The sequence below is a fragment of the Gopherus evgoodei genome, chromosome 22, assembly GCF_007399415.2.
Source record: "Gopherus evgoodei ecotype Sinaloan lineage chromosome 22, rGopEvg1_v1.p, whole genome shotgun sequence".
Classification (NCBI taxonomy): domain Eukaryota; kingdom Metazoa; phylum Chordata; order Testudines; family Testudinidae; genus Gopherus; species Gopherus evgoodei.
The window spans coordinates 10,880,717-10,908,255 of NC_044343.1; the positions used below are offsets into that span (position 1 = coordinate 10,880,717).

The 27,539-nt window shown below is 43.7% G+C and overlaps 1 protein-coding gene across 6 annotated transcripts in view; it reads left to right on the top strand.

The window, feature by feature from the left end:
• Window positions 1-436: 436 nt before the first annotated feature.
• The window catches only part of BTBD2 (BTB domain containing 2), a 40,238-nt gene continuing 13,135 nt past the window's right edge, over window positions 437-27,539 (top strand). Inside the window, exons 1-6 of one of the 6 annotated variants that reach the window (XM_030540155.1) lie at window positions 437-599; window positions 11,086-11,205; window positions 17,600-17,756; window positions 22,577-22,682; window positions 23,422-23,619; window positions 26,995-27,187. In XM_030540155.1, coding sequence (XP_030396015.1) covers window positions 11,123-11,205; window positions 17,600-17,756; window positions 22,577-22,682; window positions 23,422-23,619; window positions 26,995-27,187 — 737 coding nt within the window. In that variant the 5' untranslated portion in view covers window positions 437-599; window positions 11,086-11,122. Of the gene's footprint in view, window positions 600-874; window positions 946-11,085; window positions 11,206-17,599; window positions 17,757-22,576; window positions 22,683-23,421; window positions 23,620-26,994; window positions 27,188-27,539 lie in introns of those variants that run through there. The other 5 variants (XM_030540150.1, XM_030540151.1, XM_030540153.1 and 2 more) reach the window with 5 other exon arrangements.

A 27,539-nucleotide genomic window follows, 5' to 3' on the forward strand; every position in this document is an offset into this window, starting at 1 on the left:
GCCCCCTAGGCCCCGCCCCCCGCGCGCTCCCCACCCGCGGCGCCGCGCCGCGCCCCGAGCCCCATGCGCCGCTGCTGCCCGGCCCTGTGTATAAGCAGCAGCCGCGCCGCCCCTTCCCCCTCGGCGGGCCCCGCCGCCGCCGCGTCCCGCCCGCCGCCGCTCGTGCTGCTGGTGCTGCTGCAGCGCCGCCCTCCCCCTCCCGCGCCTCCTCCGCACAAGATGGCGGCCGGTGGGAGCGGCGGGGGCCCCGGGGGCCTCTCCTCCTCCGGCCCGCAGCCGCCGCCGCCGCCGCCTCCGGGCAACGGGGCCGCGGCCGCCGCCTGCACCAACGCCCCCGCCTCCCCGCCGGGCCTCACCTACAACCAGTGCGGGGCCGGCAACCCGGCGGCGGCGGCGGCCGGGGGTCCGGGCTCGGCGGGCGCGGCGCCGGCGCTGGGCGGGGCGGGCGGCGCCCTGCAGCGGGAGCCCGTGTACAACTGGCAGGCCACCAAGCCCACCGTGCAGGAGCGCTTCGCCTTCCTCTTCAACAACGAGGTGCTCAGCGACGTGCACTTCCTGGTGGGCAAGGGCCGCGGCTCGCAGCGCATCCCGGCCCACAGGTGGGCGGCCGGGGCCGGGGCCGGGCGGGCCTGGGGGGGGAGGAGCGGAGCATCCCGGCCCCCAGGTAGGGGCCGGCCGGGGGAGCGGCCCTGGGGGCGGAGCGGGGCGCCCGCCCGCCCGGCCGGCCGGCCCCTAGGTGGGGCTCGGGCGGGGGGAAGCGCGGCTCCTGGCGCGGGCCGGGGGCTCGCACCCCGGGCCCCCGGCGGGTCCCGCCTAGCAGGGGGCTGTGCTGGCGCTCCCCGCCGGGGATACGGGGTGATGCGGGCCGGCACCTTCCTCCCCCCCTTTCTGCTCCCCCTTCACCCTCCCACAAGCTCCTCCCTAACTCCAGGGGAGCAAGAAGCGGTAAGATCCGAGGGGACCCCCCTTCCCTCTGCCGTACCTCGGTGGTACTATCGCCTGGGCCCCCCACACTAACACCTCCAAGAGGCTGGGCCTCCTCCCTGGCAGGGACCCAGAGCTGGGTAAGAGAGCCCAGGCTGCTGGCTGGATGCCAAGTCAGCCTGGGAACAGCCCCCCACATGGTTTGAATCTCAGGCCTGCCTCAGGTGGTGTGTGTGTGGGGCTCTGCCCCGTAGAAGGGCCTTTGGGATGGCTGCAGGGCAGTTGTGGGTTAGCACACGTGTAGGCCATTGAGCACCCAGCATTGTGTGTGCCCACTGGCACCTCCAGAGCAGGAAGCCTGTCTCTCTACAGCTTGAGCCGAAGAACCAGGCTCTATAGCTGGGGCTGTAATGCTTTGCTGACTGGGCACGGAGACATGTAACTAACTGTTCAGTGGGCTACGGACTAATGACTGAACAGCAGCTGCAGTCATCATGATGGGGCACAGAACAGAGAATCCTTCTAAAGGAAGGGGGTGGGGATCCATTTTCTTAGCATGTAAGCTCTTGTGTGTATGTCATGCCATCTGTCTATTCTGTCCAGTACTTACTTCTGGGGAGGTAAAATTAAAAGTTAAGGTTGCTACCTGGTATTCTTTCACATAGGCTAGTCTCTTGTTTGCCTTTCTTGATTTTATTCCTTTCGCTTAGTTATCAGATATTTTACCTGCAGCTAAGAGACATGTTACAACACGTTCAGAATACTGTGAATGTACACAGGGCTTTAACAATATATGGTTTATCTACACTATACAAATCTGTGGGTAGTATTTACAGCTTATCTCCTGACAAGGTTAATGCTCTGGGGACATGGTGAAGTCCCATCTTGAAGCATTGATAGACTAAACTGCTAGAGGCTTGACTGGAGGAGCATTACAGCAAGGCATAGTGAGCTCTTGTGCACAAGATAGAACCCTCTTTTAAAGATGATGTGTCCAGTTCTTCCAGCATGGTATGATGTGGTCGTTATAGTGTAGACGTGTTCCAGAGTTAATGCATCTCTTTAGATGGGCTGTTTAAAAAGAAGCATCTCAGAGGATTTCAATTGAGATTTTGATTGGGGGATTTGATATAAAACTTCAGCTAAATAAAATTCCACTTACAGAATAGTGTGTAGTTTTTTGCCAGATTTCTACAGCTGCAGAACAGGGCTCAATTCCCACAATTTTATAACTTTCTTCTAAAAGGTGTAAAAATGAGAGAATCTGTTTTGAATAGACTACAGAAATACAGTAGCATAAAGAATCCTTAGATTCTACTTTGAATCTGTTCCAGGAAAAAAAAATAATTTGAAAACAGCTTGCTAAATTAAATCTTAGTGAAAAATGAGAATGGAGGGTTGGGCAAAATGTGTAAAATACTAGAAAGATGTCCTTTTTAATTTTAAAGGGAAATATTAAAAAAAAAAAAGCCTTTCCTGCTAATGTTGGTATAACTTGATCTATTGAAGTCTGTACTAAAAATTAGTTATAGCTGAGTGATATGTTTGCATAGTCTGTCACACTAGCACTGCACAACTGGAAAATAATGTTAAATATTACACTTTCAACTGGATATGAAAAACAGTCTACTGAACACTAAGCACTTACTCTGCATTAATCCTTTTAGGCTGAACAGTAATTTAAGAGCTTGCAGTCTCCAAAATGGTTGTTTGCTGAAGAGTTTGAATTTGGCTTGATATTAGATATCTGATTTGGTAGTAATTGACACTAGAGCTGACTTCTCTGACTTTCCTCCTTTGAAATATACTGGTGAGATGACTGGCATTGTTTGCCCACCTACTGCTTTGGGAGATACCTAATGCATTTAGTTATCCAAGTGACGAGTGACTGCAATTGTCCCTCATTTTAACACTGAGGAAAGCAGTCAGGGATCCAGTGAATTCTTACATTATTTTTCTTAATGCTTTGCAAGGGAATTCTTGCTACAATACCTTCCTAATGATTTCTTTTTCTTAGCTATCTGTGTAAATATATTTTCTAGAAACTTTTTGAGGGGAAAAAAGTATGTCTCTAGTTTTCTATTTTAAGCCAGCTTTTATTTCATTTGTTGATAGAGCTGAGGAAAATAAGAACACACTTTTATGTTACAACTAGAAATGATCAAAGTAGACGTACTTAAAGATGAGCTTGAAAGCAAAAGGGAAATTTGAGTTAAGCATATTTCTTTTCTGCATGCTGTGCTAACCAGGTAGTGGGAGACTTTCAGCACAGAAATAAGTTGTAACCAACCTTTTAAAACTTCTTGCCTTGAAACTCTCCTGGTACTTTCTGGTTCCTTGGAGCTATATCAAATAGCATCATGCTGTAACATCACACGTATAGATTACATATGTTGCAATAAGACTTCTGGTGTTTGTGATCTTGCATTCTGGGATACATTGGTGATCCAGGAAGTACTAAGAGGATTCGAGAGGCAATTAGTTTAATTTTAGTTAAACAACTTAACAAACACTTCTGTGCTGAATGTCTCTGGAACAACCTGTCTGGTAGAGGGCATTCAGCACAGAAACTTATTTAATTCACAGTTACTTCATGATTCACCTTTAACTTTGTCAGTTTATTTGAGGAGTGTAATGCTTTTGATTCACTGACCTGTTTGTGAAAACAGAGTTCCATGGCCCTGCCAGTTTTTTAAATAAATCTCAGAATTAAGGCTTTCAGACAATGACTAAAGGTTATCCAAACTGTAGAAGAGTGTGTGTGTGTGTGGTTTTTTTTTTAATCAAGTGATTTACAAACAAAAGCTAAATACAAAAAGTGGTTATGGGAGGGGCATACTCTAGAACATGAAAGTTGACTTGACTCCTGCCTATCTGTTAAATGTGGCGTTAGCAGAGCTATTCTGTTGCTACTTGCTCGCCCAGCAAGTGTATTGCAGAGGGGATGTATTTGTAATTTTAACTGGTAAATGATGCACATACTGAATGATTGTGGTTTTCATTGTCGTTGTGCAGTCCAGAAATGGTGGGGGAATGGAGAGGGGATTACTGGGAACTGTTTCTTGTTTTGTCCCCATGGCATTTCTGGGAAGATCAAGTTGCCAACTATTTATGCATGATACTGTTAAGAAAACTTGACAGAAATCTGAGCTTTAAGTTTCTGTGTTTAATATAGTTGTAGAAGAAAAACAAATATCAGATGGATCACAAATGGTAGCCAAACCTTCAGCTAGGTTGTGAAGGCAGTATTTGGCGTAATGGAGCTGTATTCCTTTATTCCTCTGTCAGCCTTTGTAAAATATAAATCCTATAATGGTGCAGGCTTTGAACTACCAACTAGTAGTATGGTAGAAGGAATGAATCAGGGAGGTAGTACGAAATGTTATAATATTGCTGGTTCTTGAGTAGTTTATAGAACAGCTAGGTGATATTGAGTTACAGATAGTCTGGCTCCAGGTAATATTCTTAGAAGCTTCCAGAAACTTCACAGGTGGATGAACAAATTAATTTAGCCTTTCGTGAGGTTTCTGTGACTTTCTTTACATAATCGCTTAGCTTTTGGTACACTACATTCCTAAAAATCAGATCCTTGCATCACACATTTTCAGATTCCCTTAATGTTTACTATTGACAAAATATCACTCATTCCTATTCACTCTCTAAATCTTTTCATGCTGCTTCTGTCACTTACAGTAAACTACTACATTTACTCACTTTATTTTGGCTATCATCTTTGTATGCATTGTTAAAATTTTTTTTTGTGAATTCTAATTTTGTCAAATGATTATTACTAGTGAGAGATTAGGACACTAGGGATCTTTTGGCCCTTTTGAGATCAGCCACGCAAGTGTGCACGCACTTTCATTGAAGATAGAAGTAAGAGAGACATCTGGATTATCCAGCTCATCTTCCTGCCAGTGCAGGATTGTTCCCATTAATTTTTCTAGTGGTTGGTTTAATTTGGCTCTAAAGGGACATCAACTTGAAATCTAATCACTCTAAAATATGAGTTAAAAATAGTTTCAGGTGCTATATCTTCCTTTGAGTCTCTTTGACACTTTCTCGTTTTGCAATCACACTTTCCCATTTTTAAAAATCTCTTTCCAGTTACTGTTTGAAAGACTCAGGTAAACAGTGGAAATTGACTATATGGGGGAAAACAGTGAAACTAACTACATACATTAGACAACAGATATTTTTCCATTTGTCTCTATTGTAATCTTGAGTTTTACTTGTAACATTAGCGGTAAGCAATCTTCAGACTGACATGTAATGTTTAAGTTGATGGTGTACCTTTTGAAGTTCCACTATTCTTCAGATGTACCGTAATAAAGTTCCATTCTTGGAGTCTTGTGCTTCCAATGTGAGATCTGCTGGGACATCCCCTAGTTAAGAATTTGGAGGGCTCTCCACTATAAACTAACCAAAGTGATTTGTCCATTAAGTGAAATGCCAGCAGGAATTGTGAAAAGTTAGTTTTAGTTTTAAAACTTCAAATCCTTTCAGAATGGTCTCTGAAGGTTCCTTATCACTTGGGGCTGCATGTGCCATAACCATGGAACCCTCAAGAGCAGCTACAAGCCTGTTATTTTTTACTTTATTTTTAGTAACAAGTAAGGTATGTAACTCTAAGGTGACTGTTCCAGTAAGTTTTACTGCCACTTATATAAAAAATGCTTTCATTTCATTTAGTGATTCTGATACTATGAATCAAGTCTCTTAAAATTTAATCTTTTGGTCTGTCTCCAACATTATTCAATTAAATAATCCTTGTATGCATTATTCCTTTTAGTGTACTGCAGTTCGTTGCGTTTCTAGTCCTTTGAAGAAACCAGAATGCTAGGTAATAATTAGGGAAACAATTCAGTAGCCAAATTAGTCTTTCTCCTTCCACTAGAGGAAAGGGTTCTTCAATGATACAGTGACCTCCTTCCCTACCACCTGACACAGCTAGCAAAATATGAAAATTTGCCAGTCAAAGCACAATTTCACTTACCTTCCTAAAAAAACTGAAGATTTTACTGAACCAACTCCTGTTGGTGAAAGAGACATGAGACACGCTTTCGAGTTACATAGAGCTCTTCTTCAGGTCTGGGAAAGGTACTCAGAGTCCAGTCTTGCTTGTTGATTTCTGTAATGTGAATGACCTAGTCATCTGCAGAACCCTATTTGAACATGGTGAAATTCACAAGCTGACATGGTGTTCTCCAAATGACAGAGATAAGAACCAGATTGACCGTATCATGATCAATGGCAAATGGCGACGCTCACTGAGAGATGTCAAAGTGAGAAGGAGTGCAGATGTTGGCAGCGACCACCACCTTGTGACCGCCTCCATCAAACTAAAATTGAGAAGTGTGGGTCCACCAAACAAGGGACAGATCAATTATGATATTGACAAGCTAAAGTCCCTTGAAATACAGAAAGTCTTCGTTCTGCAGTTAAGGAACATGTTTTAAGCACTTTCAGACCTTGATGAAGAGGAGGGGAATGCAGATGAGAAGATCAACAAGAAGTGGGACAGAAGTAACAGCAATTTATAAACAGAGCAGTGAAGCCTGTCTAGGTTACAGGCAGAAGAGAAGGAAGGAGTGGATTACACCCAGCACATGCAGTGCCATAGAAACCAGACAAGCCCTGAAGAAAAGTTTTAGACACAAAATCCCAGAAGCTAAAGAACAAATTCTGCGAACAATATAGCGAGGCACACTGGGAAGTCAAACAACTTGTGAGAGCGGACAAATGGCGTTATATTGATCATCGGGCAACACCAGCAGAGGATGCAGCTGCTCGTGGTGATCAAGGAACCATCTACAAAATGACATGGCTTATCAGTGGTAACTGGCAGACACCGGCAGACACCAACAAACACTCTCATCAGGAACAAACAAGGGTAGCTAATAACCGAAAAAGAACAAGAAATGCGCTGGACAAAGAATTTCAAAGAATTGTTGATCAGGGAGCCACCTAAGGAGGAAGCAAATATCCAGGAAGCAGAAGAAGATCTTGATATCAACACAGACATAATCAACTAAGGAAGAGATCATTCAAGCCATCAAATCCTTAAAAAATGGGAAAGCTCGTGGCAAGGATAACTTGAATGCAGAATTGTTCAAGGTAAATCCTAAATTAGCAGAATCTATCCTGGCCCCTCTATTTACATCAGTCTGGGAAAGCGAAAAAGTGACAGATGAGTGGACCAGTGGGGTTATAGTGAAGATACCAAAGACAGAAACTCAGTGATCGTAATGACTTGCATGGTATCTCATTTTTATCTGTGCCAGGCAAAGTACTGTGTAGGATCATAGTCCAGCAAATATCAGAGGCAGTTGATAGCATTCTCAGAAAGAGCAAGCTGGTTTTCGGAAAGGGCTTGGATGCACAGACCGGATCTTCACTTTACGAAATATAATAGAACATTGCCTAGAATGGCAACAGCAACTCTACGTAAGTTTCATAGACTTTTGAGAAGGCTTTTGATAGCATTCACAGGACCAGCCTATGGCACATTGTGCGGGCGTCTGGAATTCCTTTCCGTATAATCATAATCATCAAAAGCTTTTATTTCAGTTTTACATGCAGTGTTGATCACAGTGAGCTCAGTTTTGAAGTCAAAACAGGAGTACGTTGAGGTGTGTCATGTCTGCAATCCTCTTCAGCATTGCTATTGACTGGGTAATGCTTTGTACAACAGAAGACATGCCAAGAGGCATTAAATGACATTCTCTTCTCATCTCTTGAAGACCTGGACTTTGCAGATGTTGTCGCGCTCCTATCGCATACCCAACCCCATATACTAGAAAAAACAACTCCACTCAACGCATTCAGCCGGCAGATTAGACTGAAAATCAACCGCATGACCTTTAATATTGCCGCCTCATCATCAGTACGGACAGAGGATTATGTTCTCACCAACATAGAAACATTCACATTCTTGGGCAGCACCATCGGCCAGGAGGGTGTAACAAGCCAGGACGTCTGGATCAGAATCAGTAAAGCCAGGAACACCTTCAGGAGCTTAAATACAGCCTGGAAATCATCGATACAACACAAATCTTGAGTTTGATGTTGATCAGAGCTGCATACTTTCAACACTACTTTATAGTGCAGAATCCTGGGGAATGAGGAAGTATGTCATGTCCAAACTGTCTTCATTTCATTGCCTCAGAAAAATCCTCTGTCTTTTGGCCCAGAACAATCTCAAACCAAGATCTATTGACACAGTGCAGCCAAGAGGATCTGAGTGCCATCATTGCTTGGAGGCATTGAAGATGGATCAGTCATGTGCTTCAGGTGGAAACTAATTCTATCACCAGAGTAGCAATAAGGAGGACACCTGAAGGTAAGCACAAATGAAGCTGCCTGAAAACAACATGGCCAAGAGCTGTGGAAGCTGAGCTGAAAAACCTGGGGAACCATTGAAAGACTTGCCAGAAACAGACAGAAGTGGAGGAGCTTCGTCGCTTCCCTAACCGCCAGAGATGTAATAGGAATGTGATGATGATGACCTTTGCCATACCTGAAGAAGAGTTCTGAGTTGCTCAAAAGCTTGTCTCTCTCTCCAGCAGAAGTTGGTCCAATAGAATATATTACCTCACCTACCTTGTCTCTCTAGTATCCTGGGACGGACGGACTGACTGACTGACATGGCTACAACAACTCTGCATATAAGGATTTTACTAACTTATAAAGTACTCTGCATAAAATAATTGTTTAATTTGCTGAAAGGAACATCTCTTTTACAAAAAGGGAAATATTATCAATATTGCTGTGTGGGAAAAGAGGGTCTTTAAAGATACCATGTACACAGAATTCACACTCTTGTGTCTCATGTTTTCTCTCATACAGAGAAGCCCCATAGGTCTTGAGACTTTTGGACCTCTGATGCACTGGCTAGGTTGAGGGTTCTGTCGTACTGAGCATGCTTCAGCCAGAGGCTCTAGAACTTTCCAGCTTGTTCCTTTATGACAGCAGTTGGGAAGTGGTTTCAGTCCTGTCACAGCTCCAGCTTTTCCCCAAATTCTTCTGTGGAAAGAAAACCTCGATGCAATATATGCACTTACTTTAGTGGTCTTCACTGTATTTCAGATGCAGGGGCTATTAGATTGCAACCACCCAGGAAAAAATGGATGAACTTGTGTCTAAATTTTTAAGTACATTTTTCAGAACTTAGCTTCTCTGATGCATATGGCAGGCACCATAACTTTCATATTTGCATGTTTCCTAATGGACCAAATACTGTAATTCTTACATGTCTCTTTAGCTAGAGGTGTCTGTCAACAGATGAAGTTGGCTTGCGTTTATAAGAAAAAATTGTAAAGAACAGATTCTCTAGCATCTAAATTGTTTTGAGACAGCACTCCAAATTGATATTCTTCGGGGTAGGGAATGTGACTTTGTGTTAGTTGCAGTGTGTAAATGGTTTGTGTGTACCCACCATTACCACTTTGTGCTTGCATTTAAATGTTACCTGTTTTTTAGGTTTATAATACAACATCTTCAGAAAGTGAATAAGGAGAAGTTATTTACTTGTTCCCATAATATAAGAGCTAGGGGCCACCAAATGAAATTAATGTGCAGCAGGTTTAAAACAAACAAAAGGAAGTTCTTCTTCACACAGCGCACAGTCAACTTGTGGAACTCCTTGCCTGAGGAGGTTGTGAAGACTAGGACTATAACAGGGTTTAAAAGAGAACTCGATAAATTCATGGAGGTTAAGTCCAATAATGGCAATTGGCCGGGATGGCAAAGGAATGGTGTCCCTAGCCTCTGTTTGTCAGAGGGTGGAGATGGATGGGAAGAGAGAGATCACTTGATCATTACCTGTTAGGGTCACTCCCCCTGGGGCACCTGGCATCAGCCGCTGTCGGCAGACGGGATACTGGGCTGGATGGACCTTTGGTCTGACCCAGTATGGCCATTCTTACGTTCATTGGACTTTGTGTGACCAGAAATAGTAAACATCCCTACAGAAAATGAGACTGGAGCATTTTTTTTTTTTTAAATAAAGAGTACTAGGAAAGGTTGTTCCTCCCAGGATGCAGTGCTAGCCAGTCAGTGCTCTCTGCTGCTAAATATTTTTGTGGGAAGGTTGAGTACAAAACTGGGGAGATGAATATGTTTGACTGCTTGGAGGAGGATCTGGGTCTGGTGTATGTAAGGAACTTGCACATTTTCTTTTTAACTTTAATCAAAAATAAATTTTAATGTCCCATTACTAATGGGGAGATAGAAGGATGGAAAACAGTAAAGGTAAGTAAAAACTGAGGAGGTCTTGTGGCACCTTAGAGACTAACAAATTTATTTGGGCATAAGCTTTTGTGGGATATGCCCAAATAAATTTTAGTCTCTCGGGTGCCACAAGGACTCCTGGTTGTTTTTACTGATACAGACTAACATGGCTGCCCCTCTGAGTCTTGTTAAAACTCCTTTTTGGTTTTCTGGGTGTGATGTCCAGTATTTTAGCACAGAGCAATTAGGACTTTTAAGGTACAGCTACACTGCAATTAGACACCTGTGGCTGGCCTGTTCCAACTTGGGCTCAGGCTAAGGGTCTGTTCAATTGTGGAGCCCGGACATTGGCACTGCAAGTTCAGCAGGCCCTTAACCCCAGCTCTGTGAGCCCAGTTAGCTGGCATTGGCTGGCGGCAGGTTTTTAACTGCAGTTTAGACATACTCTTAGGTTCTGTTCCCAGCTTTCGTGATTCAATGGTGCACCTTGAGTTACTTACCCTCTTTTGTACCTCCAGTTCTCAATCTGTAAAATGGGTCTACCACACAGGGGGTTATGAGACTGTAAAGTGCTTTGAGGTCCTCCAATGAAGGTGGTATGTAAGTGCAAACAATTACATTAGCACATGTATTGTCTGTTACAAAATGCATAAACTCTGGCTTTACAGGAGCCATTATTTTTTCATTGCATGCTGGGCTGAGGGGGAGGAACTTCCAAATAGTAGCTTGCAACGTTTGTCTGGTGTTGCTGGTAATATAGTAGTGATGAGGCCTAGGATAGAAGTGGATTGCTTGACGTTAGTACTGTCAACAATAACTGATTTCCCCTTGGGATGGGTAGGGGGAGCAGAAACAAAAATGGGATTTTTTCCCCCAAAATAGCAAAATGTAGCTTAATGTAGGATTTTTATTTTTATTTTTAAATGTTAGGTTTGTGTTGGCTGTGGGCAGTGCGGTCTTCGATGCAATGTTTAATGGTGGAATGGCCACAACTTCTACAGAGATTGAACTGCCTGATGTGGAGCCTGCGGCCTTCCTAGCTTTGCTAAAGTAAGCCTCTTTTATTGTACAGTGTAACTAACTTATAACTGGGCACAGGTTATTGTGAACAAGAATATTTCAAATACAAATAATCCTTTGTACCTGTTGGTTAAAACGGAGGTAGTCAAGTAGCTTATATCACATTTTTTATCTCACTTGTTATCTGGCACAACATGGTCTTTAAATACTAATTTTTGTAAATCCTCTATTCCATATCTGATAAACCTTTTAAAAACAGCCATTGTTTATGTAAGACCTACACAAATGTCTTGCACTTCTGCTGTTTTTGCTGCACAGGTTAACTAAGGACATGTCTAAATAGTGTTTACACCTCTTTAACTGTATTGCTTTAGAAGCTGATTTGCTGAAACAGTGTGGCCTCCTGTCATGGACACAATTACACTAGGATTGTAGGAATAACTGCAACGTTCTCACCCGGGGTGTGAAAAAACACCCCTGGGAGCGCTGCAAGTTTCAGCGCTGTAAAGTGTCAGTGTAGACAGTGCACCAGCACTGAGAGCCACTCCCCTCGTGGGGGTGGTTTAATTTGTTTTTGTTTTTAACAGTTCTGGGAGAGTTCTCTTCCAGCGCTGGTGCCGTGACTACACAGCCTCGTTAAAGTGCTACCACAGCCGCGTTTTAACGTTGCTAGTGAAGTCATATCGTCAGTGTTGAAAGATTTAACTGTATCTGTCAAAAATCACACTTATCTGAAATCATTAAATTGGTACTAAACTGTTTAGATCAGGCCTAATAAATCCTGTTCCTAGAGATGTCTTGATATGGACGCTAGTGCTCTTCAAAAGAGGAGGGAAGCATATAGCACTCTTAGGCCATGTCTACATCTAAAATTTTGCAGCGCTGGTTGTTACAGCTGTATTAGTACAGCTGTATAGGGCCAGCGCTGCAGAGTGGCCACACTTACAGCAACCAGTGCTGCAAGTGGTGTTAGATGTGGCCACACTGCAGTGCTGTTGGGCGGCTTCAAGGGGGGTTCGGGGAACGGGAGAGCAAACCGGGAAAGGAGACCAGCTTCCCCACGGTTTGCTCTCGCGTTCCCGGAGCCACCCAGCAAACCGCAGGGAAGGAGACCTGCTTGCTCGGGGCTCCGGGAACGCGAGAGCAAACTGGGAAAGGAGACCCGCTTCGCCGCGGTTTGCTCTCGCGTTCCCGGAGCCACCCAGCAAACCGCAGGGAAGGAGACCTGCTTGCTCGGGGTTCCGCGAACGAGAGAGCAAACCGGGAAAGGAGACCCGCTTCGCCGCGGTTTGCTCTCGCGTTCCCGGAGCCACCCAGCAAACCGCAGGGAAGGAGACCTGCTTGCTCGGGGTTCCGCGAACGAGAGAGCAAACCGGGAAAGGAGACCCGCTTCGCCGCGGTTTGCTCTCGCGTTCCTGGAGCCACCCAGCAAACCGCAGGGAAGGAGACCTGCTTGCTCGGGGCTCCGCGAACGAGAGAGCAAACCGGGAAAGGAGACCCGCTTCGCCGCGGTTTGCTCTCGCGTTCCCGGAGCCACCCAGCAAACCGCAGGGAAGGAGACCTGCTTGCTCGGGGTTCCGGGAACGAGAGAGCAAACCGGGAAAGGAGACCAGCTTCGCCGCGGTTTGCTCTCGCATTCCCGGAGCCACCCAGCAAACCGCAGGGAAGGAGACCAGCTTGATTACCAGAGGCTTCCTCCTTCCACGGAGGTCAAGAAAAGCGCTGGTAAGTGTTTACATTGGATTACCAGCGCTGGATCACCAGCGCTGGATCCTCTACACCCGAGACAAAACGGGAGTACGGCCAGCGCTGCAAACAGGGAGTTGCAGCGCTGGTGATGCCCTGCAGATGTGTACACCTTCAAAGTTGCAGCGCTGTAACTCCCTCACCAGCGCTGCAACTTTCTGATGTAGACAAGCCATCAGCATTGTATGAGTTACAACTGAAGCTCAGTTGGAAACTGGAGGAAAACCTGTTTCCAAATGAAAGGATTTAATGGCTGGGTCTCGGCTGGTTGAAGTCAGTGAAAACATAACTGATACCAACTGAGGATTTGGCTCCTAGCCTCTAGTATTGGGTAATGGAAGTAAGACAAGAGAACCCCAAACCTATAACAAGACTTGGCAGAATTTGATTTTTATTTTTCTGTAAATTCAGCCATTAATGTTCGTTTTTTTTTTCTGATTTGTATCGATTTTAATACATTTTCATAGCAGGGCTACAGGGGGCTCACTGGGCCGCTGCAGGGCCAGTGCCACTTTGCGCTTGCAAGGTGGGCTGTGGTCCTGGTAAGGCAGACCGAGACTCCCAGCCACAACTGCGAGGAGGAGGAAGAATCCGCTGCTATGAGGGAGGACTCCCTGCTGCTGGATAGCTCTTGTCCCCTTCACCCCCGTCCTCATGGGGTGCAGATGGCTTCTTGCATTTCCAGGGGCGGAGGATGCTGTTTGTAATGACTACTGTGATATTTTTTTCATCCATTTCTGTGTCAGGTGAAATTGACATTTACTGATGGCTAACGATTTAAATCAAATTCTGCCAACCCTACCTATAACCTCATGTTCATGTCATTTTTAAAGCTGCCATAAAACTTGGAAGCTCCTATGGGTTTCAGGTGCATGCTCTCAGCTCTCACTAAAGGCAGTGGGAGTGCTTTGTGCTTGTTAAAGGGCCACATTTTGCCTGCAAAATTGATGTCTTAGACCTTGTGTGAGTCCTGGTATCTAAGCAAAATGCTATCAGGTGTCCTAATGAATAATTTTTCATGAGTTGGGTAAACATTAATATGGAACATCAAGTTTACACATGCAATGAACAATAATTGTCTTGTTTTGGTAATCTGTGTTCTTTAGCTGACTTAATTGCTCCCATCTTCTCACTTTGACACACGTTTCCACCTCTTAGGTTGTCAGGAACACTGCCTATATATAGCTTTGGACCATGTATATATTTTTTTTGCTTCCCTTTTCAGAAAAAGTGCTTCTTGCCTTAGATAAGACATCAGAGAGAAAGCAGAGCCTTAAAGACTAAAAATGTTTCCCTAGAATGAAGGGTTAGAAATCCTCAGGACCCCCTTTCAATTGATGCATATGATTTAAGATGAAAGCACCTGGAAACCCCCCCCATCCACCCTCCCCCCCCCAAAAAAAAACAACCAAAAAGCCAGTGTTTCCTGTCTATGGAACTGAGACCCTTTGATTGGTTCAACTTCAGTCCATATCCAGCCAAACAAAGCTGGTGTGTTAGTTTTAATATCTGATTTTTAAAAATAAAGCCAAACTAAAATAGCCATTGAGTTTAAGAGAAGCTGAAATTGAGGTTATTCACTGATATCTTCTGAAAGCCTGAGATTTTAGTGTGGTTGCTGAAAGGCCAATGAAGTGGTCTTTCAAGGGAAGATGATTTGAAATGATCATTTACCCTATTCCTTATCAGTCAAATAACAGAAAAGAAAACAGTTTTTTTTAGCTATAGAAAAGAAAAATAAGACTTGGATAACCTAATGACTCTTAACGCTTATAGTCATACTATAAGGTATGGATGAATGAAGTTCATGCTTTATTTGTGTGGTCCAGCTTGTTGTAGATAACTTTAGACATTGACAGGGTTCTTGCCTCAATGGGCTGTCAGTTTAGAAGTACCAAGGAAAGATGGGAGCGATGTTCCCACAATGAGGAGGCTGAGTAGTGAAGCTTAAGTGCTTTGTTTAACAATTTTCTTGGAATTTAGCCCTTGTCTTCATGCTAATTTTGAAGTGGAAGTAAGCGGTCTCCTGGATATGGTTCAGGGCATGAGCTGATACCATGAGGTCAGGAAGAATTTCTCATCAATGTTCAGCATTGCATTTTTTGCTATCCTTAAAGTTCAGTTACAGGCCACTGCCAGGAGCTCGACTCCAAACTTGGTGGACCAGTGATTTAATGTGTGGTTGTGTCTGCATGGTAGTCCTACTCTCTTGCTTCTGTTTTCATTAACTCGCAGTGGGCTCTTGTTTGTTTAGGTTTGTGTAGCCTCAGTCTGCTTTTCCATTTGGATATTGGCTATTTTAAAATTTTCTTGGCTCTTAGCAGTGTAGATACTAAAGTCAGACTGACTCATAAACTTTTCTCAAAGCCTATTATGTATCCTGGTGTTATTTCCTTGGCTTCATGCATTGTTTATGGGCTTGATACTAAAACAAAACAATTAACATAGCCACGGCACTGAAAAGCACAGTATTGTAGTACAAATAATTGCTTAATTAATTTTTTGAAACTAGCTTGCAATAAAAGGATGCTAACCTTGTAAAAATGAGATTGATGTGAGGAAGAGAGACAAAATACATAAACCAGTGGCTTGATGGTGTTAATAACAAATACTTATTTATAGAGCACCCTATAGTAAATTCTCAATGTGCTTTACAAACCACCTCAATCTACTTTAAATTACTATCCAGGATCTGACTTTACACAATAGTTTAGTTTATATTCTTAGCAGAGCTTAGCAAATGAAAGATCAGCTTAGTGACCTAGTTTGAGTGAGGGTTTAGCTGCAGACATCTGCTCTCTGGCCTTCAAGATGAGAAGGCGGAAGGTGTCCCAAGTTCTGCTAGAGGTAGGAGCTGGGAATAGAAATAAGACCTTTTATGGCTGCTATCAAGGATCTTCAGTAGCTTTTTAAATTGGCCCTTTTAACCAGGCAGACTGAACTTTGGTGGCTCTCTCATGTGGCTAGTGCTGTGTGCAGGGAGAAGTGCCTTCAGAAGTATTGGTATGAACATTATATTGGCAATCCAGTGGCAGCACAGCACACTGATATCGTGGCTTGGGTTCTCTGCCTCTCAGGACAGCTGGGCTGCGAGCATAGGAAATGCCTTACCTTAGTCTAGCCACCTGCTGTGGTGATGGGTGGTTTTTTTGAGCCATATTCCCCACACCCTGAGCAGAAGGAGACCGGATTATAAGTTCCCCAAGGCGTGGTCCATAACTGTGTGTTTGTACAGGGCCCATAGAGGGGCTCTGATACCGAATGGGGCCGCCAGCTGCAACTACGATATAAATAATGGCCATGGCACAGGGCTGCTAGGGAAGTTTGGAAGACCTGGCAAGAGCACACCCGAGAGGAGGACTCAAGCACTATAAATAAACTAACTGTAACTTCATGTGCTCAATGCATATGTCACTAAATACATTCGTGCTGTTGGAATAAATGTAAATAAATTCTGCATTAAACCACTGAAGTTTTAAAGAAAATCAGACTGTTGTATTTACTACTCTTCTGTCTTAGGCCCAGTCCTGTGCTAACATATGCAGGTGGTCTCAATGAATTCAGCAGGACACAACCCTCAAGTGTCTCCAGGATTGGAACCTCTCCTCTGTGCTGTAAATCCCACTAGACTGGAGCCCTACCTCCCTTGAGCAACTTGCTTGGATGAAGTGTCCCTGTGTGTCTAGGCAGTGTGTTTGTGTATGAGATGAGAGAGGGTCAGCTCAGACCTGAACCTTCATGAAGGCGGCTGGTTTTCCACCATGTGAAAGAAACGTACTTTCTCACGTCACTAACTCACTTCCCAGTAGAATGGGTTGCTTCCTTTGGCTAGGTTAACCTTCCAAGAGAGTCTAAAGCAGCGTTCCCAGCCTTTGTTGCTATGAAGAGTGAGACCATATCTGAGATTCGACCCAGGGGCTTCATTTACTACTAAGCCATCACTTGATTTTTTTCATTGTAATTAACTATTTTGCTTTCTATTACCACTCGGTTGTTTGAGTGATCTGACAATTGATATAATTTGCTAGCTCAGACATAGTGAAGTGGAACGTGAGGTTTCCTACTGAAGAACCATCACAGTAAGGGTGTGTGAGAGTGTAATGCGAAAAATAGATGAAGGAAATATCACATTGCATTAAGTGTAAATCTTTGTTTGAATGTTTCTATACCACAGGTTTGACCAATAAAATCCTTATCCTCTGAATTGGACTTGAACCCATGTACATAACACCATCTTAACAATTAGTGACTAGTCACGTCATGGTTGAAGCTCTGTTCTCCATTTAGTCTTTTAATTGAACAGTTTGAAACACTTCAGCTAACTCAGCATGGACAGGCCAAACCCAGGCCAGGCTAGAACAGTTTCTGACCATGCATCAGGCATATGTTTTTTAGACCATTTAGCATGAGACTTGTATAGTTTAAGATCTCTCTCAAATGCTCCATGTGTACACTACCTTTAATGAGAGAGTCACAGTTATTCCAAACTGGAATGGTGGTTTATCATGGTGGCAGAGTGGGGAAGGGTAATGGCTGCTATTAAAAATAAGAAATTGCACCAGCATGATGAGAAAACACATAGCCTTTGTGAATTAGAGTTTTCTGTCCTGGCTCTTACTGCTGTCTTCCAGCTAGTTAAAGCAGGCTTACAGAGCAGTACTTGTTTGCATACTTCCAGATTTCTTTATTCGGACGAGGTTCAGATTGGCCCAGAGACTGTTATGACAACACTTTACACAGCTAAAAAATACGCTGTCCCTGCACTTGAAGCCCACTGCGTGGAGTTCCTAAAGAAAAACCTCCGAGCAGACAACGCATTCATGCTCTTAACCCAGGTACGTTCTGAGGCTATTTGCATTTCAAGTCATTTTAAACAGGTGCAGCAGCTTAATATTATCTAGGATAAGGATGTTTTGGATCCACACAAAAGAGGTGGCATGGCTTGAAATGGAACGGCTTACTGTGCTCTGATGTATTGTTTTAGTCCAGAATTCTCGCATGACTAGCAGGAGTTCTCTTGTTAATGAAGAATGATATAGTCCTTTAAATAGTAAAGCATGAATTGTAAGTGCTTATACCAATTGCTGTCACTATTCCAGAAAGAACTTTTTTTGGTATGCCAAGTGCCTTGTTAGTGCCGTGATGGTGAGACAATAGTAAATTGCTCTCTAACAAGAGAACTTTACTGGGCTTCATCCGCCTGAAACAAGTGTTGTGATCTAAAGAAGTGAAACTATAAAGTATTCACTTGATCAAATTTAAGGCAACTCCAGGAATTAAATATTCACTGTATGAAGCCCACTGGCAGCCATCTAGAAGGCCTTTTCTTTGAAGGACTTCTTTATAATACCAGAATCCCCCCACTTCTGAAGGATGCAGAAAGTGCTCGGCCTTTTTCTCCTTAGGGAAGGAAATGAGAGGTAAGATGAAACAGTTGTTTGTTGCAAGTAACTGGATGGTGGTCTTTTTCCTCAACAAGTGCCCGCTCGGATCTCCACTGCAGGTGATGTGCACAGGTATGGAACCTGTGGATAGTGATGTTGGTTGAGGCTGTGAGACCCTGTCAGTGGCCTTGTGAGGCTGAGCTGGGGCCTCAGCTGTCATTCTTTTCCTTCTGACTGCTGCAGACAGCACATCAGCCTTTAGTGGGTCCTTCATTACATCTGCTGATTTATTTTGTGAAAATTAAGTCTTTCTGCATAGGAAGCTTTTTTGTTATAACTGAAAAAGTTAATATTTATAAAATTCTATGCCAGTTTTTAGTCCATCAGGAATTTTGCTCTTGTTTAGGGATCTGAGCCTTTCCTGGGCCACTAAAGGCCTTTCTAATCATGGCTGAGGACAAACCCATGAGTTTTAAACCGTAGTCCTCCTGTGATGCCTCCCTGCATGTCTGGATAAACACAATTTGTTTGTTCTGCTTCAGGGCAGGGCATGTCTCACTCCTGTTCTGTGCAGGTCTCTTACTGGTCACGTATACAGTGGGACAGCCGCCTTAGACAATGGAGATGGCATCGCTCTTCTAGAGGAATTATTAGTTTCCCTCTGCTGAGTTGGGAGCAGTTATCAAAGGGGATACATGCCTTAGGACAGCCTGGCACTGAGGGACTTGACCAGATTGTCCTGTGGCAGGATGCTTTGATGCCAGGAATTGTTAACTTGCTCTGTGATCCTGTTTCCTGAATCTAGCACTTAGTTGGAATTTGGACCTCCATCTGTTGCAGTTAGGGCCACCTTAACAATGAGTCATGATGCTGGCCTACTGATTCCTTGCGGGACTCTGCTTCCCAGCATTGCTCTTCAGAGCAACAGAAAAAGAAAGTCGTCTTCACTCCGGTCATTTGGTTACTGCATCAGTGGTCTGGCCCTTCATTGGTTCCAGAATCTCTGGTGTTTGCTGTCTCTGGTGCCTCAACATCTGGAGCATCAGTGTGAATTTGTCTGCCAGGACTGCTTCAAGTTTTGTTTGCCTCTTGTTTAGATACTCTGGTTCTGGGATCTCTGGCACTTAATGCTTTGACTTTTCGTGTCTTAGTAATGGGCACTTAGGTGTACATTGTTGTCCTGGTGCTTGATTGCTGAGTAATTGCTGCTGCACTCCTTATTCTGTTCTAAGTGCTGGTCATGAATAAGGGCTGTTTTTCTGCATGCCCTCGTAGATTGGTTCTGTTTTCTTCTTCGAATCAGAGCTTCCTCTTATTACGTTTTCCCCATACTATGCTCAGGTCAGGTTGGTACTAGAATGTATGGGCCCCTAAATTCTACCTCACTGTCTGGGATATGGCCTGATATCCATTCTGAGATGCTTTGCCCTGATCACCTCAACTCAGGTTATGTTGTACCTGCATCTTGGCTCCTGTCTGATTCGCGGATTCCTCTAGGGATGAAATAATAGTAGAAGTCGTAGGGGATTAGCACCCTAGCCCTTTTGGCCATTTGGGCTAAGCCGCCTGAGGTCTCCAAGACCAGAAGTCATTGTCCTGAGCTGGAAAGACTTTTTTGTTAGAGCTGTTTTCAAAGACTCCCAGCTTTGTCAGCAGCTGGCCCCTCATCTTCCATTTTTTTCACTGAATGGGAGAAGGAAAAGATTACAAACAGTCCATCTCAAGAAGACCTCTCGTGGTAGTCTTCATGTAATGATTTTGTGTCAACATCTGGCTCCCCACTGGGTAACTTCAGAGATTGCCAGGGCAGGATAAAACTTTGTCCCACAGTAATTTCTTCATTTGGAGCTATAGATGTCCTTCTCCAGTACAGGAGGAAGGGATTCTGCTTGTATTAAAGTCTCAGACACAAGATATTGGGTACCAAAGTGTCCACTGTCTCAGCAATACACAAGTTACTGAAGTTTCAGATGGACACATTGGCTTTCCATATTCCTTTTTCCATGTCCACGAGATTGGTTCCTGGCTTTTGACTTAAAGCACCCTTCCTATCTTGTGATCCACTTAGGTGATCAGAAACATCTTCCATTGTGTGTGGGAGACAGTAATCACTAGTCTCTGTACTTTCCATTCACCCTGCATTGCCCCAGAGGCTCTTAAAATGTCTGGCAGTACTGGCAGCCTTTCTGAGAAAAACAGGCATATTTATGTGGAGCTGCATCTCAATGACTGGCTGATAAGAGATTCCTGGCTCCAAGGCCAGGTCCAGTCCTTTAGCCTGGGAATCAACCTCAAAAGTCCGTTTTTACCGCAGCACAAATAGTCTTGAAATGAGAGTTCCAGACTTAAGATTTGCAAAGGTATGTCTCCCACAAGACTGGTTGCAAATAATTCCCTGGTCCTAGAGCCCCACTCATCCTCAGCAACTATGATTTGCATCTGTGACACTCCTGATCAGATTCTGTTGGAGATCATTGCGGGGCTGGATGAGATGATCTAGATCAACAGGGGCTTGAAAACGCTGTCAGTGTAGCTGAACCATCTGTTGATGGCCAGCTGTCTTCATTGTTTGTGTTTCATAGTTGACCATGGTGTGCTGGTGCCAGATGTGCTTGCAAATGTCACTGAGCCATGAAGAAAAGCAGAGCATGCTGCCAAACACCAAGACTCCTGTAAGTCTGATATGAAGCGACCTAGAGTGTTTCAAAGCCTAAGATGGCCAGGACTTACCTGCATCATTGAAAGTGCTGGCACGCAGGCCTTCCAGTGTGCTTAGCTGGGTTGCTTCACCACTGAATTTGCTGAGTCACTATTAAAGCAGCAGAGGGATAGCCGTGTTAGTCTGGATCTATAAAAGCAGCAAAGAATCCTGTGGCACCTTATAGACTAACAGACATCCGTTAGTCTGTAAGGTGCCACGGGATTCTTTGCTGCTTTTATTAAAGCAGGGAATTCTGCCATGTTTCAGTTCTCTGGTGCGCTTGAGGTCTCAGCATTTGAAGCTGGTGTAACTAAGTTCTGGCTCAGAAAGCCTTGCACAAGTCTGAGGCAGGAGGCACCTAGAGAACCAGCTTCTCCTTGAATGCAATCCTGTCTAGGCTCCTAAGTCAAAACACCTTTTTAGCCATTATTTGTATTACAGTAGTGCATGGAGCTCCCAGCATGTTGTGGCACAATTGTGCTAGGTGCTGTACGTATTTAGTAAAATCCGTGCCCTGAAGAGCTTAGTCTAAATAGAAAAGACAAAGCATGGAGCATAGGAAGTATTCTTCAAGGTGACCTCTGCTTATTCCCATGTGTTCTGAATGACTCCAAGGACCTTGATGATAGTTATGCTAGGCATAGAAGAGGGTGGTACCAGATGGATTCAGGATGTTGGTGCTACCCATGCTGGGCACAGAACCACTCTGGTGCTGAGTCTTTGGCATTCAATCTGGAGACCTTGGTGCCGCTTACGCTGGGCATAGAGCCACTCTGAGTGTCTCCAAACTCTAAGGAGGACTCTTGTGTGACCAGACTTAGTCCACTTACACCATCGTGAACTTCCTTACTCTAAGTAAATCAATCTATTTACACCTCTGCAAACCCTCGTGTAAACAAAGTGCCCTGGCACAAAGCAGAACTTGCACGAGTGCAGGTTTCTTCGGTATATTACTGGTTTCACTTTTGCATCAATGTGCTGTGTCTATACTATGGCATTTTCACTTGATGTAATGACATTGGTGAAGTTGTACAGTTCAAATTTCATTAATGTAGATTGGCCCAATTTACTCAGGCACTACCTTCCCCTTCTTCTGAGGTAGCACTCTCAATTAAACTTGCTCTCAAAGGAAGCCCTTCTATAAAGGGCTTTCTTAACATTAATTTAAAAACATTGAATCAAACTAAATGTAACTTGGTAGAGTTTACCCCACTATCATCTGACACACTGAAGCTGTCTTGTCCCTGTCTCTGCTGCCTACACAGTTATAGTTAACATGGTGCTAGTTAACAGGACTCTTCAAAGTCTCTTTCTAACTTGAGGTAACTTTTAAGTGAAGATGTATTCAGCTAAATTGGAGCCAAGTTTTCTTCAAGTATGTATATTGTTACTCTTCCTTAACTAGCTGTGAAAGGCTAAGCTATGTTGCCTGTGTCGTGAATTCATTTGGCTTGCAAACTAGTGGTAAATCCAATCATTGGAGAAAGATGCTTTAAAATCATTATTAGCTGAAAATAAGGAACCAAAAACAACTTTTTCTTTGCATTAATGATGGATGCTTCGTTGTTAGGCAAGACTCTTTGATGAACCTCAGCTGGCCAGCTTGTGCCTAGAGAACATAGACAAGAACACATCAGATGCCATCAATGCTGAAGGGTTCACAGACATTGATTTAGGTAAGCTTTTTTTCCCCTTTCTGCAGACCGTGTAATCTAAAAGTCAAGCTTGTAACAAAAGTTTCTTGTGGTTTTGGCCCTAGCTGTCTAGGGCCAGCTTCTCAAGGGCTGGAACTGACAGTTCCTGGGCTTAATCATATAGGGGCAAGGGATTCTCAGCAGAACTTAGAACTAGACACTGGCATTCACATCCCTTAGTGCTGTGACACTTTGATCTCTGGGGCCGGTCCTTTCTGTTGCTGTTGGCTGGTGGAGGGTGGGTTTAACATACCCTCTGTGGGAGGAGTTGGCAGTGTTTTGACATGAAACAAGAGTCAGGTGTTAAATATTTTTATGTCCAGAGACACTGTAGTCTGCACGTTTCATAAATGGAACTTAAAAGTCAAAATATTCACTTTCTGTTGCCAGTGGGGTAAACAGTCAAATTAAGGCATGGATAATACAAACTTTTTGGCTCTTATCCTGTTTGTGTTCGTGTTTGACTTGTAGGTAACCAGAAATTCCTTTTACTGCACACTAGTAAACGTATCCACTCTGTAGGCACTGCTTGCTGTTGCAGTGGCATGCCTACTTATGGAATTACTCATCTGGTTGTGGGCATACAGCGCTCAGGAGCAGCCCTGCAGTTCTGAATTCCGACCCTTTTCCTCACCTTGGGATTCTGCATTGGGAACTTTGGCCACTTAAAAATCAGGACATATGGGTCAGTGCCTAAAGTTGTTGCTGTCCTGCCTTACAGACACCCTGGTTGCGGTGCTGGAGCGGGATACCTTGGGGATTCGGGAGGTTCGTTTGTTTAATGCAGTGGTTCGCTGGTCGGAGGCAGAATGTCAGCGGCAGCAACTTCAGGTGATTCCAGAGAACAAGCGGAAAGTACTGGGCAAAGCGCTTTCTCTTATTCGCTTCCCATTGATGACTATTGAGGAGTTTGCAGCAGGTAACTGAATAAAGGCGCTTCTGGGAGACCTGGTCTCCGCTTCCGAATCTTAGAGAATCAAGTATATGTACAAAAGAGATTTTCATAGAACATCCTAAACTGCTCAAAATACTTGTTAGATATTTGTTGTTGGACATCAAAAGCTACAGGTACATCACACAGCTTATCAGTAATTCAGTTTTAAATATCCCATGAAGAGCCTAAGAACAGTAGCTTTCTGAAAGTTAAGTCCTGTTGCCTCTGTATATTATGTGTTTTACTACTGAGTATATAAAAAAAGGAAATGACATGATATCTGAATAGGAATATACTTCTTCTGTTCCCTCAAAAGAGTAGACTGCAAAAAGTGCTAACATTTAATATTGAACTGTGGTGGTAATGGTGGTGTATCCTGTTCCAAAAGGTGACCTACAAAGGGAGGAGGAGTTGTAAGCCGTTCAGACTTTCATCATAAAGAAACACAAGTATCGCTTTTCTGCTTCCTCTTAACCATAAAGGATCAGGAATATCTAGTGTTGGCATCCCAGTTTTGCCAATGGACTCTCCAGAGTAGATGGCTGGAATGGAAGCTTTCTCAGCCCTCAGTTGAAGGGAGAGAGGCGTTAGTTATTTCACAAATAACACTTTCCCTAAGCCTCCATCAGGAGTGCAAGTTAAAGATGTTCCCTTGGTTTAAACAATCTGACTAAAGATGTCTTCCTTTCTCATTTGTCTCTTATGATTTATCTCAGAGGTTCTCCAGTCCTCCAGGGAGTAAAGTCAACTTGACATTTCTAGTGGTTTTAAAAAAAAAATGCAGAGTGCCATTTAGAAACGTCTAGAGATCACCTTTCTACATTATAAAGAAGCAGAAGGGGGCACGAACACAAATTTTACTTTGATAGGTCCGTTCTAAGGAGGGAGTGGCTTCCATTACTTGATGATGAATTTCGATCTCTGCAAAATAACTGAAAAATCAAGGTGATGGTAATGACAGCCACAATAACCAAAAAAGTATATAATGTATATTTAAAGAGACGGGTATACTAAAAATCAGCAGTAACTGCCATGCTGTCTGTCTCTGAACTGACTTGGATGTTGTCTGACATGCTAACCCTTTTGTTGGTCAGAGATTCAGTCCATTCTCACTGAGTGGCTCAATCCTGTTGGTCTGCTGTACGTGTTCAATGGCTTTCCTCCACCTTGAAGTTGATATCCATGGTCACAATGTGCAGTTTGTTCCTCATGTTTGAACCACTGCTTAGTTGGGTACAGGATTGTTGCATCAATTCCAGTTCTGATGTAGCATCTGGTTGACTAAAGAAAGCATGTTTCTTCTTGACAGGGTCAAAATTCTTATCAGTAAAGCCAACAATTTCTGCCTGTTCGGTCTTTTCCTTCTGGAAGATGCTGGATTTTTCTTCCCCTTCAGACTTTATGGATGACAAGTTCAGTTATGTAGGGGGCTTGCATGGGTTTTCGGTGTTCCAGGGTGAGAAGTTTCACTCTAGGGAAAGCCAGGACCTCTGTTCTGTGGTCTGTTATGATTGCTTGTTTGAGTTGTGGTCTCTCCAATAGCAGGGAAATCACTGTTACTATCTTGCTTTGAGATTACATATAGCAAATGTTCTTCCAGTGTTCATTCCAATCTTTAAAATATCCTAACAATTTATACTATCCAGCCCCTCCTTCAATAAGGATGAATAACTTGGATTTGCTGCACTTTTGTCCTCTAAACTAACATTGTCAGAGCAAGGCCTCTTGCATCTGTCAACCACAGTGGAGGTGGGAAAATGGAACTGGTAGCCTAGATGAGAGGATTTTGGAAGCTGTTGGTTTCAACAAAACCATCTTATAATTTAGTATAGAAAGTGGAGATCAGCATAAATACACCTTGGCTGGCTAGCAGGTCTGCCATACCCCTATCCCCTTAGAACAAGTAACTTGCTACAGTTCCTGGTTCTGGAATGTTTCAGCACTGGGTATGTTTAGACATGATCTGCTTGCAGCAATTTTTTGCTGATCAAGGTGTCTGTAAAGCCATTTAAATGTTAACAAAACACATTTCTTTAAATTCTGTTTCATCCTTGTCTCTTGCAGTCATGTGCCATCTTACACCTGACTTTCAAGACTATTTAAAGGGGCACAGTTAACATAAAAGTCACTGAATGTAACCAAACATAGTTACAAAGAACACTTAGGATGACTAACTGGAAAAGAGGTGGAGATTTTTTGTGTGCATTTGACAGCAACTTTGTGTGTGATCTACTTCATTGTTGTGTGTTAACTCTTTCTCACTCGTACACAGAAGTTTCTTTGAAACACAGGACCAGCAAAGCTACTTCTGCAAGGAATTAGTCAGGACATACTATTTAAAGGGTGCTTTGCACAACAGGAACCATTCAATTAAACTTCTTTTTGAAATTGGTTGAGTTCAGTGTCCCTTTAGAAGGAATGCCTAAGATGACTGTACAGAAAGATGAGAGGAATTTTTTGGTTTTTAGTTTTCTGTATACGGTTACTGTTTAACTATAAAAGCAGGAAAGAATCCTGTGGCATCTGACATGCATCTGACGAAGTGGGTATTCACCCACGAAAGCTCATGCTCCAAAATGTCTGTTAGTCTATAAGGTGCCACAGGATTCTTTGCTGCTTTTACAGATCCAGACTAACACAGCTACCCCTCTGTTTAACTATAGTCCGTTTTCTTTGTCTGTATGAAAGATGCATACTGCAACAGGAATAGAAATGTGGAGTGTAGTGGGTTTTTTGTTTTTATTAAAGTGGGAACAAAATCCCCCAGAATGGTGGGGAGTACACAGGTGTAGTGGTATTAACTGAAACCATGTCAGTCTCGACAGTTAAAATGTGCTACCTTTCACAGTGACAGCATCTTTTTAATATCTACATCTCTTCCTGCTGTACTTATCCCATTACATCATCCCATTTAGGGTCTTTACAGCAGAAGTAATAAACTAAATGAGTGTAGATTTTGTAACCGTCACATAAAATATAAACAGATATCTCAAAGGGGTAGGGTTGGGAAATTAGCTGCATGTCGTTGATATTCTTAAATGTTTCCAGTAGAACCCAGGCAAGTGGAATAAGTAACAGCATGTTGGCTGTATGGAAGTGTGCATTGATAATACATGCCAGACCAGCTGCTGCTATGTAGTCTCACAACATGTCGATGTGCAGGTAGAAAGCAGCCAAGCGTACTGTGTTCAGTGAAGCTGGCTTACTTTCCTGAGGGAAAAGTGTGTCATTCCTCGTGTACATTATGTAGGAATCACCTACTCGTATTCTCAGCATAAATTTGCCTTCCATTGTAAAACTTGCAGCAAATTTTGCTTTTTTAAGTGTTGACAGCATTGCTCTCTGTCTGCTCCTTTGCAGGGCCTGCCCAGTCGGGAATTCTGACTGACCGGGAAGTGGTTAGCCTGTTTCTCCACTTCACTGTCAATCCAAAACCCCGAGTGGAGTTCATTGACAGACCACGCTGCTGCCTGAGAGGGAAGGAGTGCAGCATCAACCGTTTCCAGCAGGTGGAGAGCCGCTGGGGGTACAGTGGGACTAGCGACAGGATCAGGTCAGCTCTACTGCTAATTCCGCTGCTCATCTGTTACTGTTCTGTGGAGCTTTGAGTGGGCTTAAGCCTGGCCTACACTAAAATGTTCTACCAGTATAACTGTTGGATAGGGTGTGGCTTTCTTTACTGGTATAAGCCCCTAGCATGCATGCAGTTATGCTAGTTAAGGTGCTCTGTACTGGTATAACATAATTTGCTTCCAAAACTAGAATAAGCTATATCTGTATAAGCTCACTTATAATTTGTATAATAACTTTGCCCACGTTGGGTGGTGGTGGAGGGTTTGCTGCTTTAATTACATCTGGGTAGCTTAAAATGGCTCTACTTTCTAGCGTAGACACACCTTAAATGC